Here is a 13,478-nt window from a genome sequence, read left to right on the forward strand (position 1 = left end):
CTGGCTCCTATCCCTTTGTGCACACTGTTCCTCCTCAAACCATCCCCCCCACCCCCCCCCCCTCGCCCACTGACCCAGGATCAGTTCCCCGCTCACCCTGGCTGTCGATGACGCTCTGTACCACCTCCTCCAGGCCCACCATGTAGATGAACTCGCTGTTGGCGGCGGAGGGCAAGAAGTGCAGTAGCGGGGCGGGGGGCTTAGGGGGCGGGATCTCCAGCAGGGTCTTCTCCAGCTGCTTGCGCAGGGCCAGCTTGGCGGCCGCCTGGCTGCTCACCTGGTCCCCCAGGGACCCCACGCCGGGGCTGGACAGGGTGGAGGGGCTGACGGCCCCCACCCCGGCCACGCCCCCCACCGCTCCAGCCCCCGCCGCCTGCATGTGGGCCAGGTTCATGTAGATGGCCGAGGAGCCAGAACGAGGCTGCGAGGCTGCCACCTGCTGGCCGGAGGCCTGATTACACGCACACACAAACGCACACACACAGGCACACGCACACACGCACACACAAAGGCACACACAGGCATGCACACACACATACACACACACATACACACACAGACACACGCACACACAAACGCACACACGCACACACAAAGGCACACACAGACACACACACAAACGCACACACAGGCACGCACACACACAGGCACGCACACACACAGGCACGCACACACACAGGCACGCACACACAGACACACGCACACACAGACACACGCACACAGGCACAGACAGGCACGCACACACAGGCACACACAGGCACACACACACACACACACACAAAGGCACACACAGACATGCACACACAGAGGCACACACAGGCACACACACACAGACACACAGAGAAGAAAAGGTACATTGTCATATTAGGTGAGTACCTATATAAAGAGCACAGAATAGACAGCATCCACATGGACCAACTATATTTATTCTGCAATGCAGGGATAACCATATTCTACAAACAGCAGCAGTCAGCGACAAAGACAGTATTAAGGAAATGCAAAACAGGAGCAGGTGGGCCACTGGAGCAGGTTACCACTCATACCCCTCAACATTGTGTGGATATCAGTTACCTGTGTCCAGAGATCTCAGCCTTTAAAAATTTAATGTACTTGGCAAATAGAGGTAATTCTGGTTCTGATCCTGATACTGAGTTAAAGAAGCCATATCATTGCACAGCTGACAATGCACTCAAACAAGCTGTGAGTTATTTCATTCATTCGTCATATTAGCTATTATTGAAATAACCCCCTATTATCATCCAGGGTATTTTTTCCCCTTGAATTTGATTGGCCTGCAGATGTGTGCTTTGATTGGTCAGCAGCTGCACTGACCTTTGACCCATGTCTTGTCGCAATGGTAAAGAACAGGGCGGTACCTGTGGGTAGGTGACGGTGTTGTTTATGCCGCCGGAGGAAGAGCGGACCATGCTGGACTTGGAGGGCACCCTCTGACCCTGCAGCTGGGCGGGGTTGGGGGCAATGACACGCTGTGACATCATCATCTGGGGCAGGGGGGCGTTGGCAGCCGACCTGATCACCGTGTGGCCCTGCAGAGGAGATTAAAATTTACAAATAAAACAAATCAGGTTAACAGAAATCACACTACCATTTATACTGCCAGTATGAAGACTGCAATACCATAACCCCAGCGTATGAGGACATCAAGTTCAGTTAAAGTCGTTACCTCCCACAACCACTAGATGGCAGAAGATACTTGAATACAACAGCACTGAGGAACCACTCAGCAAAGACTGCACAGAGGCAGATTAGACTCGTTTTGACCAGCAGTCTGAGTCAAACCAGGTCAATATCTCATCGATTGACCCACATCAATGTTACCAGGCCTGTGACAGGGCTCTGAGATATACCATAATCTATAAATATGGAAATCATTCTAGCAATAAAAATTCTCAACTCACCGTAAAATTACATTTTTTAAGAAACACCCATAATTACCCGCAGACACACATGAACACACGGCCTTGTGCACAATGACTCGTAAAATCACCCAAAGTGCCAGGCAGCCCGATGCAGCGGGCCGGACCCCCACCTGTACGGTGCGGAGGTTCTGTGCCTCCGGGGTGTGGAGGCCAGGGCGGGCCGGCAGTTTGGCCAGGCCCTGGGAGCTGTGGATGGGGGAGGGCTGCACTGAGGATGGGGTGTTCTGGACCACCGGCACCTGCAGGGAGAGAAATGCAGGTGGGTCAAACCGGGACAAACCCGCACACACGGGGTCAAACCGGGACAAACCCACACACACACACACACAGGGAGTCAAACCGGGACAAACCCATAGGATAATTCCACAGACACGAAGGAGGTAAAAGCAGGACAAACCCAGAGACACACAGCAGATCAGAACAGGACAATCCACAGACACAAAGGGGGTGAAAGCACGACAAACCCACATTATAATTCCACAGACACATAGGAGGTCAAAGCAGGACAATCCACAGACACACGGTAAGACAAAGCAGGGAAAACCCACAGACACACAGCAGATCAGAGCAGGACAGATCCACAGAGATGGAGGGGTAAAAATGTGAATAATGTGGGTAAAACAGCAAGAGATTAGGCAGCTCTTCTTCAATTGCAGTTGTGCTGTGACTGAGGTCATGCTCCGCGGGTTGTCAAGGTGCTGGCGTGACTGTTCTGGCTGTGGTTATTCTGTGAGAGCTGTCCTGCTGTGGGTGTGTCGCTCTTCAGTAAATGGGAGTCATACTGTGAGTGCGGTCATTCGGTAAGTGTTGTCATGCTGTGAGTGCGGTCATTCGGTAAGCGTTGTCATGCTGTGAGTGCAGTAATTCGGTAAGCGTTGTCATGCTGTGAGTGCGGTCATTCGGTAAGCGTTGTCATGCTGTGAGTGCAGTCATTCAGTAATTGTGGTCGTGCCACGGTGCTGCGGTTACGGTCGAGCTGTTAGTGTGGTTGTTCAGTGAGTGAGGTCGTGCTGCGGTTGCGGTCGCGCGGCGGTTGCGGTCGTGCTGCGGTTACGGTCGAGCTGTTAGTGTGGTTGTTCAGTGAGTGCGGTCGTGCTGCGGTTGCGGTCGTGCTGCGGTTGCGGTCGCACCGCAGAGGCTGACCTTCTGCACCACGTTCTCCTTCTGGATCTGACTCTGCCGCAGCTTCTTCAGCAGCACCAGCCGCGCCTCCTCCAGCCTGAGCTCCTCCCTCAGGGCCTTTATCACCTGCTGCCGCTCCTCCCCACTCTTACCCTGAAAGAGAGACAGAGACGCACGCGTTCACATACACACACACACACACACACACACACACACACACACACACACACGCATACACACGCACGCATACACACACACGCATACACACACAGACATATATACATACATACACACACACACATACACACACACGCATACACACACACGCATACACACACAGACATATATACATACATACACACACACGCATATACACACACACACACACACACACATACACACATATACATACATACACACATGCATACACATACACACATATATACATACATACACATATACACATACATACACACACACACACGTGCGCATACACAGACACACAGACATACACACACGCATGCAGACACAGAGAGACATACACACATATACACAGAGACACACACATACAGACACACACAGACGCACACAGAGACACGCATACACACACACATAAACATACACACATACACACACACAGACAGAGACAGAGAGACAGGGACAGGCACAAAGGCAGGCTGAGTTAGGATGCAGGGAAAACGGAGCACGATTTTGTGTTCGGCAGCGGTATCCTGCCCAGCAGAAATACACACCGACTCCTGTCTCAGTTTGGGATTCCTTGTGTTTGTGAATACAAACGCAGTGGGCAGAGCGCCCACTGACCTGGACGGAGGAGACCTGACATGACGTCAGCGGAACAGGAGAGCCCAGAAGCGCAGCGTGCCACAGAAACCACTGCGGTCTGCCCTTATTGGCTGTCAAACTCATGAGGTGCCTGATGGGACTTGAAGTCTTTAAGACTTTAAGAGTCGGTGCAAATCACAGCTCTCAACATGTCAGCGGTGCTGCCTTCGCTCTGAAAGGGCAACTCTCAGCAGCTTGGCTGTGATTTTGGGGGTACAGGCTGGGCACCTCAGCACTTTCTGACAGACTCACTCACGCAGTCCACTCTCACAGGTGCCAGGCGCTGCTGCTGCATCCAGTGTGTGGCCCGGGTGCGATATGCAGCGAGAGACGCTCAGAGGGCTCTCTTCCTGTGCTGCTGCCATCTCTGCTATTTGCACCTACTGCGCGGAGTGCCTGCTTCCTGCCCAGACGCTCCACGCTGAATTCATTTGTAACTGCACCTTGTTGGGAGAGGGCTGGCAGCCTCACACCTCCGATTCGCCGAGGTTTCGCAGCCCCTGCGTCGCTATTCCGAGCACAGGCAGAGGTGGGATCGATCAAATGCGAAAGCACACAAAGCCTCACCTACAAGACATTTCGGCAGCAGCCACAAAACAACTTTTTTTTTGCCTGTAGAGGGCGCTTCAGACTCTGTAAAGGTGTGCGTAACGGGCTTGTTCCAGACCTGTGGTTCCTAACCCACAGTGACAAGAGGCGGAGCTCCTTCTCACTGGCCGGCTCAGTCGCTCTGGCTCCGCCCCACCCCACCCCGCCCCCCGCAGGTGCTCGTACCTTGAACATCTCCAGGTTGGCAGATCTCAGCCTCTCCTCCCCGTGTGAGGGCCCGCGGGGGCTGGAGGCCTCGTTATCGGAGAGGATGATCACGTCCGGGGAGGGGGTGCGGCGCTCGCGGTCCACCTCACTGCAGGGGGGGGTGGAGGCAGAGAGAGATCAGTGTGGGACACCCCCTCCATCACTCACACACCCCTTTATTTAATCAAACACTATCCTCTCAGCTGGCCAGCTCTCCACCAGCTTATTATGGCTGTGTGTGTGTGTCTGTGTGCATGTATATGTGTGTATGTGATTATGGCTGTGTGTGTGTGTGTGTGTATGTATGTGTGTGTAGGGCTTTGGTTAATGAGGGCTGCCAGTGTGGTTCCTGAGTCAGTAGAGGCAGAGTCCCACTGCTGAGCTAAATCAATGCAGTAATTAAATCTGGGGAGGAATGAAAAACAGAGGCATTCAAACCCAGCAGGAATACACTGCCTCCTCCCTGCCCTGCCCTGCAAACACAGCCCTCTAATGCCCCTACTCCTGCCCCTGCCCTGTAAATACAGCCCTCTACTGCCCCTACTTCTGCCCCTGCCCTGCAAATACAGCCCTCTAATGCCCCTACTTCTGCCCTGCCCTGCAAATACAGCCCTCTACTGCCCCTACTTCTGCCCCTGCCCTGTAAATACAGCCCTCTAATGCCCCTACTCCTACTCCTGCCCTGCAAATACAGCCATCTAATGCCCCTACTTCTGCCCCTGCCCTGTAAATACAGCCCTCTAATGCCCCTACTCCTGCCCCATACACAAAGACCTCTACTGCCCCTACTCCTACTCCTGCCCTGTAAATACAGCCCTCTAATGCCCCTACTCCTACTCCTGCCCTGTAAATACAGCCCTCTAATGCCCCTACTTCTGCCCCTGCCCTGTAAATACAGCCCTCTACTGCCCCTCCTCCTGCCCCTGCCCCATACACACACCACTCTACTGCCCTACTGCCCCTGGTCCTACCCACTTACCCCTCCCCTGCCATACTCCTCCCCACTCCTCCTTGCCCCTCTCCCCTCACCCCCATACCTCACCCAGCCCTTCCCCGCTCACCTCCTCCGGGCGCTCATGTCCACAGGCTCGTCCCCCATGTTCTCCTTGCCGTTTTTGCCCGCGCCCCCGTGGGCCCCGGCCACGCCCCGCAGGCTCCCGTTCATCTTCTCCTCGTACCCCGCCGCCATGGCAGGGCCCTGGCCCCCCGTGCCCAGGGGCCCGCCGGCGCCGCCCTCCAGGCCGGCCAGGTCTTTGCGTTTCAGCAGCGCCAGCATCTTGAGCCGCTCCATGGCCTCGTGGCCCTCCATCTTCAGCCGCTTGGACAGGACCTCGTCCCGCTCCTCCGACGCCTCCAGGCCTCGCTTCAGCAGGTTCATCCGCAAAGCCTCCTCACTCATCCGCTCCATCCTGACGGAGGGAGGGAGGGAGAGAAGGGGAGACACAGGGAGAGAGGGAGGGAAGGAGAGAGAAGTGAGAGAGAAGGAGAGGGGGAGAGAGAGTGAGACAGAGAAGGAGGGGGGGAAGAGGGAAAGAGGAAAGGAGAGACAAGGGAAGAGATGTTTAGCCTGCAAACTTTCCTTATTCCCTCCAAATGAACTGCTGTTATTGTTCTGCCTTTATTTCTAGGGAAAGATCCCACAGTGGATCCCACAGTGGATCCCACAGGACCTTGCTTTGTCACCACAGCATGACGTTAATGCTGGGCTCCCCTGTAAAGGTCCTTACAGTGTTTCAACAGAGCAGCCTAATAGCCTCAGCCTCTCAGATGAATCCTGGGATTATTAATCAGAGGGGAAGGAGGACAAAAGCTAAAAACATTATTTTAATGCCGCTTCCCTCCTCTTCACCTTAGGAATCACTGTTCCACCCCAGGCCCTGTGCAAAACTCTGCGCACTACAAATACCACAATGCAGCACAGCAAATCGAACACCAACTGGACGAAAGGCACATCTCCACTGAGGTCATCGGATGGTGGCATCGCAGCCAGGCGAGCAGAGCAGACCCCTGGCTGACAAAGCGCTTCTCCCCTGACAGAGGGAACCACTGTGTCCCGCTGGTGCCTCAGCTCAGACTCGAACCGAGGTCTGAGCTACAGGACTCTGCCTTCGCTCCACAAGCGCCTTAAACAGCTGATCCACACAGGAGCTGCCCTGCAATCACTCATGTTTCACATAGTAGACACATAAGGCAAGCTATACAAAATATGCCTTCCTTCTGTGTGCAGTAATACAAGCCTATAGAGACAGGCTCTGAAAGACCTGCGAAACCCTTAGAAACCCAAAACTTATCATGTTCGTTTAACCCCTCCTGAAGGCAGAGGTGATCCGCGGTTATCACACATGACTCATGCACTCTGGCTCCGAACTCGAAAGACTGCACAGTGCGTTTCAGACCGTGGTTTGCAGTTTGCAGAATGTGTTCCAGAGGAGGAAGCTGCCTGCATATCTGCTGCTCTGAGCTGCAGTGCTTGCTCCAGCACTCCTGGAGGTGCAGGGCTTGCTCCGAAGCACCCCCCCCTCCCCCCGGGAATCTAAACGAGGCCTGCTGACTGCACAGATCACCATCATGTGAAAGGCAATTGATTAATTACACAAGTGCTGCGCTTGGATCACTCTAATAGGTAGGGTTTGATGCAGAACACACACTCAGACTGATACACACACACACAGGGTCTCTCTCTCTCACACACACACACACACACACACACACACACACACACACACACACACACACACTCACACACACACACAGACAGACTGGCACACGGACACACAAACTCTCTCTCACACACACACACACACACACAGACACAGACAGACAGACAGACTGGCACACGGACACACAGGGTCTCTCTCACACACACACACACACACACACACACACACACACACACAGACAGACTGGCACACGGACACACAGGGTCTCTCACACACACACACACACACACACACACACACACACACACACGGACACACATTCCCTCACACAAGTGCCTGAACACGCATGCGCACACAAGCCGACACACACAGCAAGACTTTCAGATACAGTTAAAGGAAACCATAGTATCCATTTAATAGATTTCAACATATAAAGCAGGGACCAATTAGTATGCCATTTCACTGAACAGCTGGAAGTGGCCAGTAACAGGCCTGTAAGGGCTTATCTGAACTGGTTCTCCTGAGGCAGCAAGGCGTGATGTTACATTTGTTCTGTCAGAGGGAGAATATGGAATACAAACATTTGGCCAGATTCCTGTTTTACCACGTGTGTCACTTTGGCAGTGTAAGATTTAGTCTGCACACATTTAGGCTAAATCTATGTAGGTTATTACAGGCTATTTAATAATTTGTATTTACAGCTCAGATGATTACTTAGTGAACTGGGTCTATGTGCAATGCTTAAACATGACCTTTTCAACTAAACTGAATTTTTACATTTTGAGGTGGTTTATGTTTTTACCCCTGACCCCATTACATGTATGGGCTGGATTATCTATGTGTGTGAGAGTGTGTGAATGGGTAAGTGTGTGTATAAGTGTGGGTATGACTGAGTGTGTGTGTGAGGGTGTATGTGGGTGTGAGAGTGAGTGTATGAGTGATTGAGTGAATATGAGTGTGTCTATGTGAAGCAGGTGAGTGTGTATGTGTGTATCAGTGTGTGTGTGAGTGAGTGTACATGTCAGAGTGTGTGTGTGTGTGTCTACTCCCATGTCCCCGGGTCTGGTGAAACAGACAGTGGCAGTATCACACACTGACAGCTTGCTGAAAGGGGTCCTCGTTAGTTTCATGCACACCTGGAAGACCTGTCATTCTCACAATGTCTGATGTCTTAGTTACTGATGGCGACGGTCACCTGCCAATCACACCATGGTAACTGATGCTCGTGGTCACATGATATAGATGTAGAGGATGACTGTATGTGAATTAGCCTGGCCACTGAGCGGACTTCAGATCAGTCAGGACAGCAGACCGGAGCAGAGGAGACTGCATGTGATGATTGTTGGTTAGCCTGGCTGCCGACCTGACTTTAGATCAGTTAAGACAGTACACCAGAGCAGTGGAGGTTGTGTGTTATGACTGTAGCTGAATTTAGTCTGGAAACCGAGTTGACTTCAGATCAGTTAGGACAGCACACCTCAGCCTTGACCTGACTGCCTTGTGTCTGTGGTCAGCTCGGCTGGGCCTTTAAGCTCTGTGCTCTTGCTGAGCAGAGGGGAAGGTCTTGTGACCGTGCTTCACAGAAGCCTCATCCTTTTTTCCCCCTGAACACGTATCAGCTTTGCCATGTGACTGCCACATGCAGGAAGGAAAAAAAAAAACCTTGCAGCCTCCGTTTCACCTCACCATGTCGGCCATCATAGGGAGGCCATGGGAGGGGAGCCTTCAAAGGGCCCAAAATGCACCGATACAAAACACACCTGACCTTACGACAAGCAAGACATAACCCTCAAATCAACGTGGAGGAAATAACCCGCAAATCAACATGCAGGAAATAACCCTCAAATCAACATGCAGGAAATAACCCGCAAATCAACATGCAAGAAATAACCCGCAAATCAACATGCAGGAAATAACCCTCAAATCAAGCACGAAATCACGTTCATATCAACAGGAAAGAAGAGTACATTAAACAGAGAGAAGAACGCCAACAGAAACATGGCAGCAAAAGTGAGAGGATCCATGTCAAAGCTCACAGGCCTGCTCCTCCATCCAGAGGGGCGTGTGTGTGTGAGTTCGTGTGTGTGTGTGTGTGTGTGTGTGTGTGTGTGTGTGCGCACGTGTGTGTGTGAGAGAGAGAACACGTAGTCTTGTATGTTCCACCGCCCTAGAGTGAACGGTGTGTGTGTGTGCGTGTCTGTGTCTGGCCATGTGTCGCACGCTGGTGATCGCCATGGTCATGTGTATGTGTGTAAATGCATGTGCGTGTTGGGTAGTGCGCCTGCCCAGATGCCATGTGACCGGGATAGGGGGACGCCAGGGCGGCCGTGTTGAGGTGCGGGATTCACCGTGTCCCCTGGCGAAAACCCCTGGAGTCCCCCTGAGCCGAGAGGGACCCGGTGACAGCAGGTGCTGATGAATATTCATCAGCAGCAAGACTCAGATTCTAATCGCTATGGATACGCGTAGAATCATAACAGCCAATCGGTCGGAGCCAAAGTACATTCCAGGCCAGCCTGCTCATGAATATTCATAGGCAGCAGGCGTCACCAGAACTCTTTCAGTAGTGAAAGGAACTCTTGAGTGAGAACAGGAAGGGAAGCAGATGGGGGAGGGAGGTCTCGCTCGTGATAAATGATCTTTGAGGGGCACTGAACGCTGCACTGGCCTTTGTCCACAAGCAGACCCACATCACATGACAAATTAATCCCCATGACAACCAGTGCATGCTCAGGTGGCAGCTGTAGGTTTTGTATTATATACTGTATGATACTGTACAGGCCTGACACAAACCACAAAGGCTTGATCTATGTGCTCCTGTTGCCTGCATTAGATTTACAACCTTCTGACCCTGAATCAGCTGCCATTCAATGCACACAGTACATGCCATGAAGGCTAAAACCTGCACGCTGAACTGAGATCCAGCTTCGCCACACACCGCACAAATCTAAACCGAGTAAAGCAAACCTGCAATGCTAAAGGAATGTACACTCCAAACAAACACGAGAAAGCGGGATTCCTTACCAACTACCTCGCTTTGCAGGATTCTGAGCTCCACCATGTTAGAGTTTTGTTAGCTTTTTATCATTCATGGTTTTATACCCACTGAAGACACTTCTACGGACACTGTCTAGTTTTACTACTCAGCACTATGTGACAATGTTTACAGACCCCTCCTTTAAATTACATGCATTTATACACAGACACATAGCGATTAAATTCAAGCACTTATTCTAAGGCTACATCTGCTGTGCCCCACAGAGATTTGAACCTTCTGTTTACAGGTTCAAATCATACTTCTTAAGAATCACACCTCGCCAGCCTTGAACATCCCCTTCCCAAATCTGCTGTTTTTCCTGTTGACTGGATCTCAGGAGTCGGTGATTGACAGCATGCTGTAGTCCAACCCCTTATGGAGTTCATGAAGCCTCATCCCCCATTGTAACAGGAGGTGCCTGACTCTTCCTGGAAAGGGAGTTTCTTCTGTACCGTGCCAGTCATGACGACCAATCACATCGCTCCACAGTCAGAGGAGTCTTTCCTTACACTGCTACAGCATTCGCGTGAGCCCTGTGTGTGAGAGAGGCGGAGTTCTCTCTCACCGCGGACGCCGTGAGCGAGCCGTCACCGTCCACGGCCCAGCCGACGTTGCCATGACAAACGCAGACCGTTCAAAGGTCCTTAACGTTCCTCTGAAGCGCACGGACACGGCGAGCAGGAGGCAGGAAGGTCACTGAGGACAGCTGTCACTCGCTGGCTCACAGCAGAGACCAGGAGCAGCAGCTCGTCCCCGGCCCTCCGCGCAGCGCGGCGATGAATCAGCCCTGAGTCACGCTCACGATGGCAGCGGCAGCCTCCGACACACGCACGGCCTCACACAACTTCCACTCGTCCGGGTTTAACAGACGCAAGCTGCCCGACAGCGAGGATGGAGGAACCGGGCGAGCATTCAAAGGGGCACGCAGCCGAACGGCGCCTTTTAAAAAAGCACCGTGGAGAAGGGGTGACCCGCGAAACAAGTCTAGATGGAAAGCAGCATGTGCCTGAATGAAGAGTCAGAGGTTACACACAAAGTGCGTAATACTACCATAAACATCTACTTTCACAGCAACGCGAATCCCACACATATGTTTCCTGGTGATATGAAGACTGGCCAGCGTATTAAAAGGGTACGGGACATGCCTCTTCCTAAACTGTCCTGTACATCGGCAGCCGTTACTGTACCTGCCTACATGCCCAGCGTGTGCACCCCTACCGGAGCTGAATGAGGGCTCAGTGCCTCCCCTTCCTGATCCCAAACCTCCGTCTGCGAGTCCACCTCCGCTAACACGTCTCCCAAACCTCCATCTCCGCTAACACGTCTCCCAAACCTCCATCTCCGCTAACACGTCTCCCAAACCTCCATCTCCGCTAACACGTCTCCCAAACCTCCATCTCCGCTAACACGTCTCCCAAACCTCCGTCTGCGAGTCCATCTCCGCTAACACGTCTCCCAAACCTCCATCTCCGCTAACACGTCTCCCAAACCTCCATCTCCGCTAACACGTCTCCCAAACCTCCATCTCCGCTAACACGTCTCCCAAACCTCCATCTCCGCTAACACGTCTCCCAAACCTCCGTCTGTGAGTCCACCTCCGCTAACACGTCTCCCAAACCTCCGTCTGTGAGTCCATCTCCGCTAACACGTCTCCCAAACCGAGGTCTCGGCTGCAGTGTTTCTGTGACGGGTGAAGTTTCTGGCACCCTGCACACTCATACAGCCACGGATCTGGGGTGGGGGGTGGGGGTAATAGAGCGTCCATGGGCTGATGGAGTCCTGCCCCCCCTCCTACCCGACCCCCCCCCCCGCCCCCCCGGGCAGAGTGACAGGAATGAGTGCTGGCTGGGAACAGTGCCACAGAAGGCAGAACGCTCCACAGTCACAGTGGGAAAGGGGCGGAAGACTCTGCTCACTACAGCACATGTCTTACAGCAGGGCATGAACCGCAGACAGGAGCCAGACACACACCTGGGGGCGGGGCACACACCTGGGGGCGGGGCACACAGCCTGACTTCCTCTAAGGTCCCCTCCTCCAGCATCAGCCCCGCCCACACCACGCACAGGGGCTTCCCCTTGACATTTTCAGGTGTGGCTTCTGGCTCGCCCACACGGAATATTCAGGAATTTGTCTTTGGGGAGCTTTGCACACCTGCCCTGCGCTTCATCAAACCTGCACCAAGCTGGGCTGATTAGAGCTCCCTGTGATGTCCTACAGCACACAGACTGGATGTACACACACACACACACACACACACACTCACTCGCCAGGAACTGTGTTACTGTTACTTAACCCCATGATGCATTGTCAACTTAGTGTGGAAAAAATAAAATTCAGAAAAGAACAGTATAACAAGACCCACCCCACACTCACACACATACACACACACACACGATATTAGCAATGCCCTCTGCCGAACAGCTCTCTAGTGATTTCAGTCCAAAGCGCACTACACCGAAAACGAATCCATTTCGTTTGGTGACAGTTACAAAAAAATTCCTCCCCAGGCCAAGAGAACCCCACCCCTCCCCCCATCCTTTCCCCTCCCCCACTCCGGGCAGAAAGCAGTGGTCTCTCCCAGCTGCTCTATCGGCCGTACAGCGCTCAGTCAAACACGGAAGTTGCTGTTCTCTTCTCTTTATTTAAAAGAAAAAAGGGAGCAAAAAAAAAACAGCCACAGTTTCAAACCCTGGCAACCTCCTGGCCAAACCACCCACCTTGAAAAGGGGGGGAGGGAGAGTGCACAGGCACGAGCCAAGCCAACAATGGCACCAAGCAGCCAATCAGAGCCGGCCTGTGGTGTGCGTCTGCCTCTGCCCCCCCGCTGCTCCCCCGTCCCCCTTTACATAATGTAATGACTGTTTCAGTCAGCTGCTGCACAAACCACACTCTTTCTCCTCAACCCTAACCACCCCCCCCACCCCCCAACGCCCACCCTAACCTACAGCCCCCCCCCCCCCCCAACCCCTCCCCTTCCCACACAAACCCGCACACGCGCACTCCACAACAGCCTGAGCTGGGCACCTTGCCAGCCAGCGGCTCCACGAAGGGACAGAGAGAGAGAGAGAGAGAGAGAGAGA

At 53.1% G+C, this 13,478-nt stretch overlaps 1 protein-coding gene across 1 annotated transcript in view; it reads right to left on the reverse strand.

Annotated features, from left to right (window-relative positions):
- Positions 1-13,478, reverse strand: part of gatad2b (GATA zinc finger domain containing 2B) — a 38,039-nt gene that overhangs the window by 2,590 nt on the left and 21,971 nt on the right. The window contains exons 2-7 of the mRNA XM_036515742.1: positions 5,762-6,109; positions 4,680-4,809; positions 3,084-3,215; positions 2,051-2,179; positions 1,377-1,547; positions 97-451 (exon numbers count right to left, since the gene is read on the reverse strand). Coding sequence (XP_036371635.1) covers positions 97-451; positions 1,377-1,547; positions 2,051-2,179; positions 3,084-3,215; positions 4,680-4,809; positions 5,762-6,108 — 1,264 coding nt within the window. The 5' untranslated portion in view covers position 6,109. The remainder of the gene's footprint in view (positions 1-96; positions 452-1,376; positions 1,548-2,050; positions 2,180-3,083; positions 3,216-4,679; positions 4,810-5,761; positions 6,110-13,478) is intronic.

Source organism: Megalops cyprinoides, chromosome 21 (genome assembly GCF_013368585.1).
Source record: "Megalops cyprinoides isolate fMegCyp1 chromosome 21, fMegCyp1.pri, whole genome shotgun sequence".
Lineage (NCBI taxonomy): Eukaryota > Metazoa > Chordata > Actinopteri > Elopiformes > Megalopidae > Megalops > Megalops cyprinoides.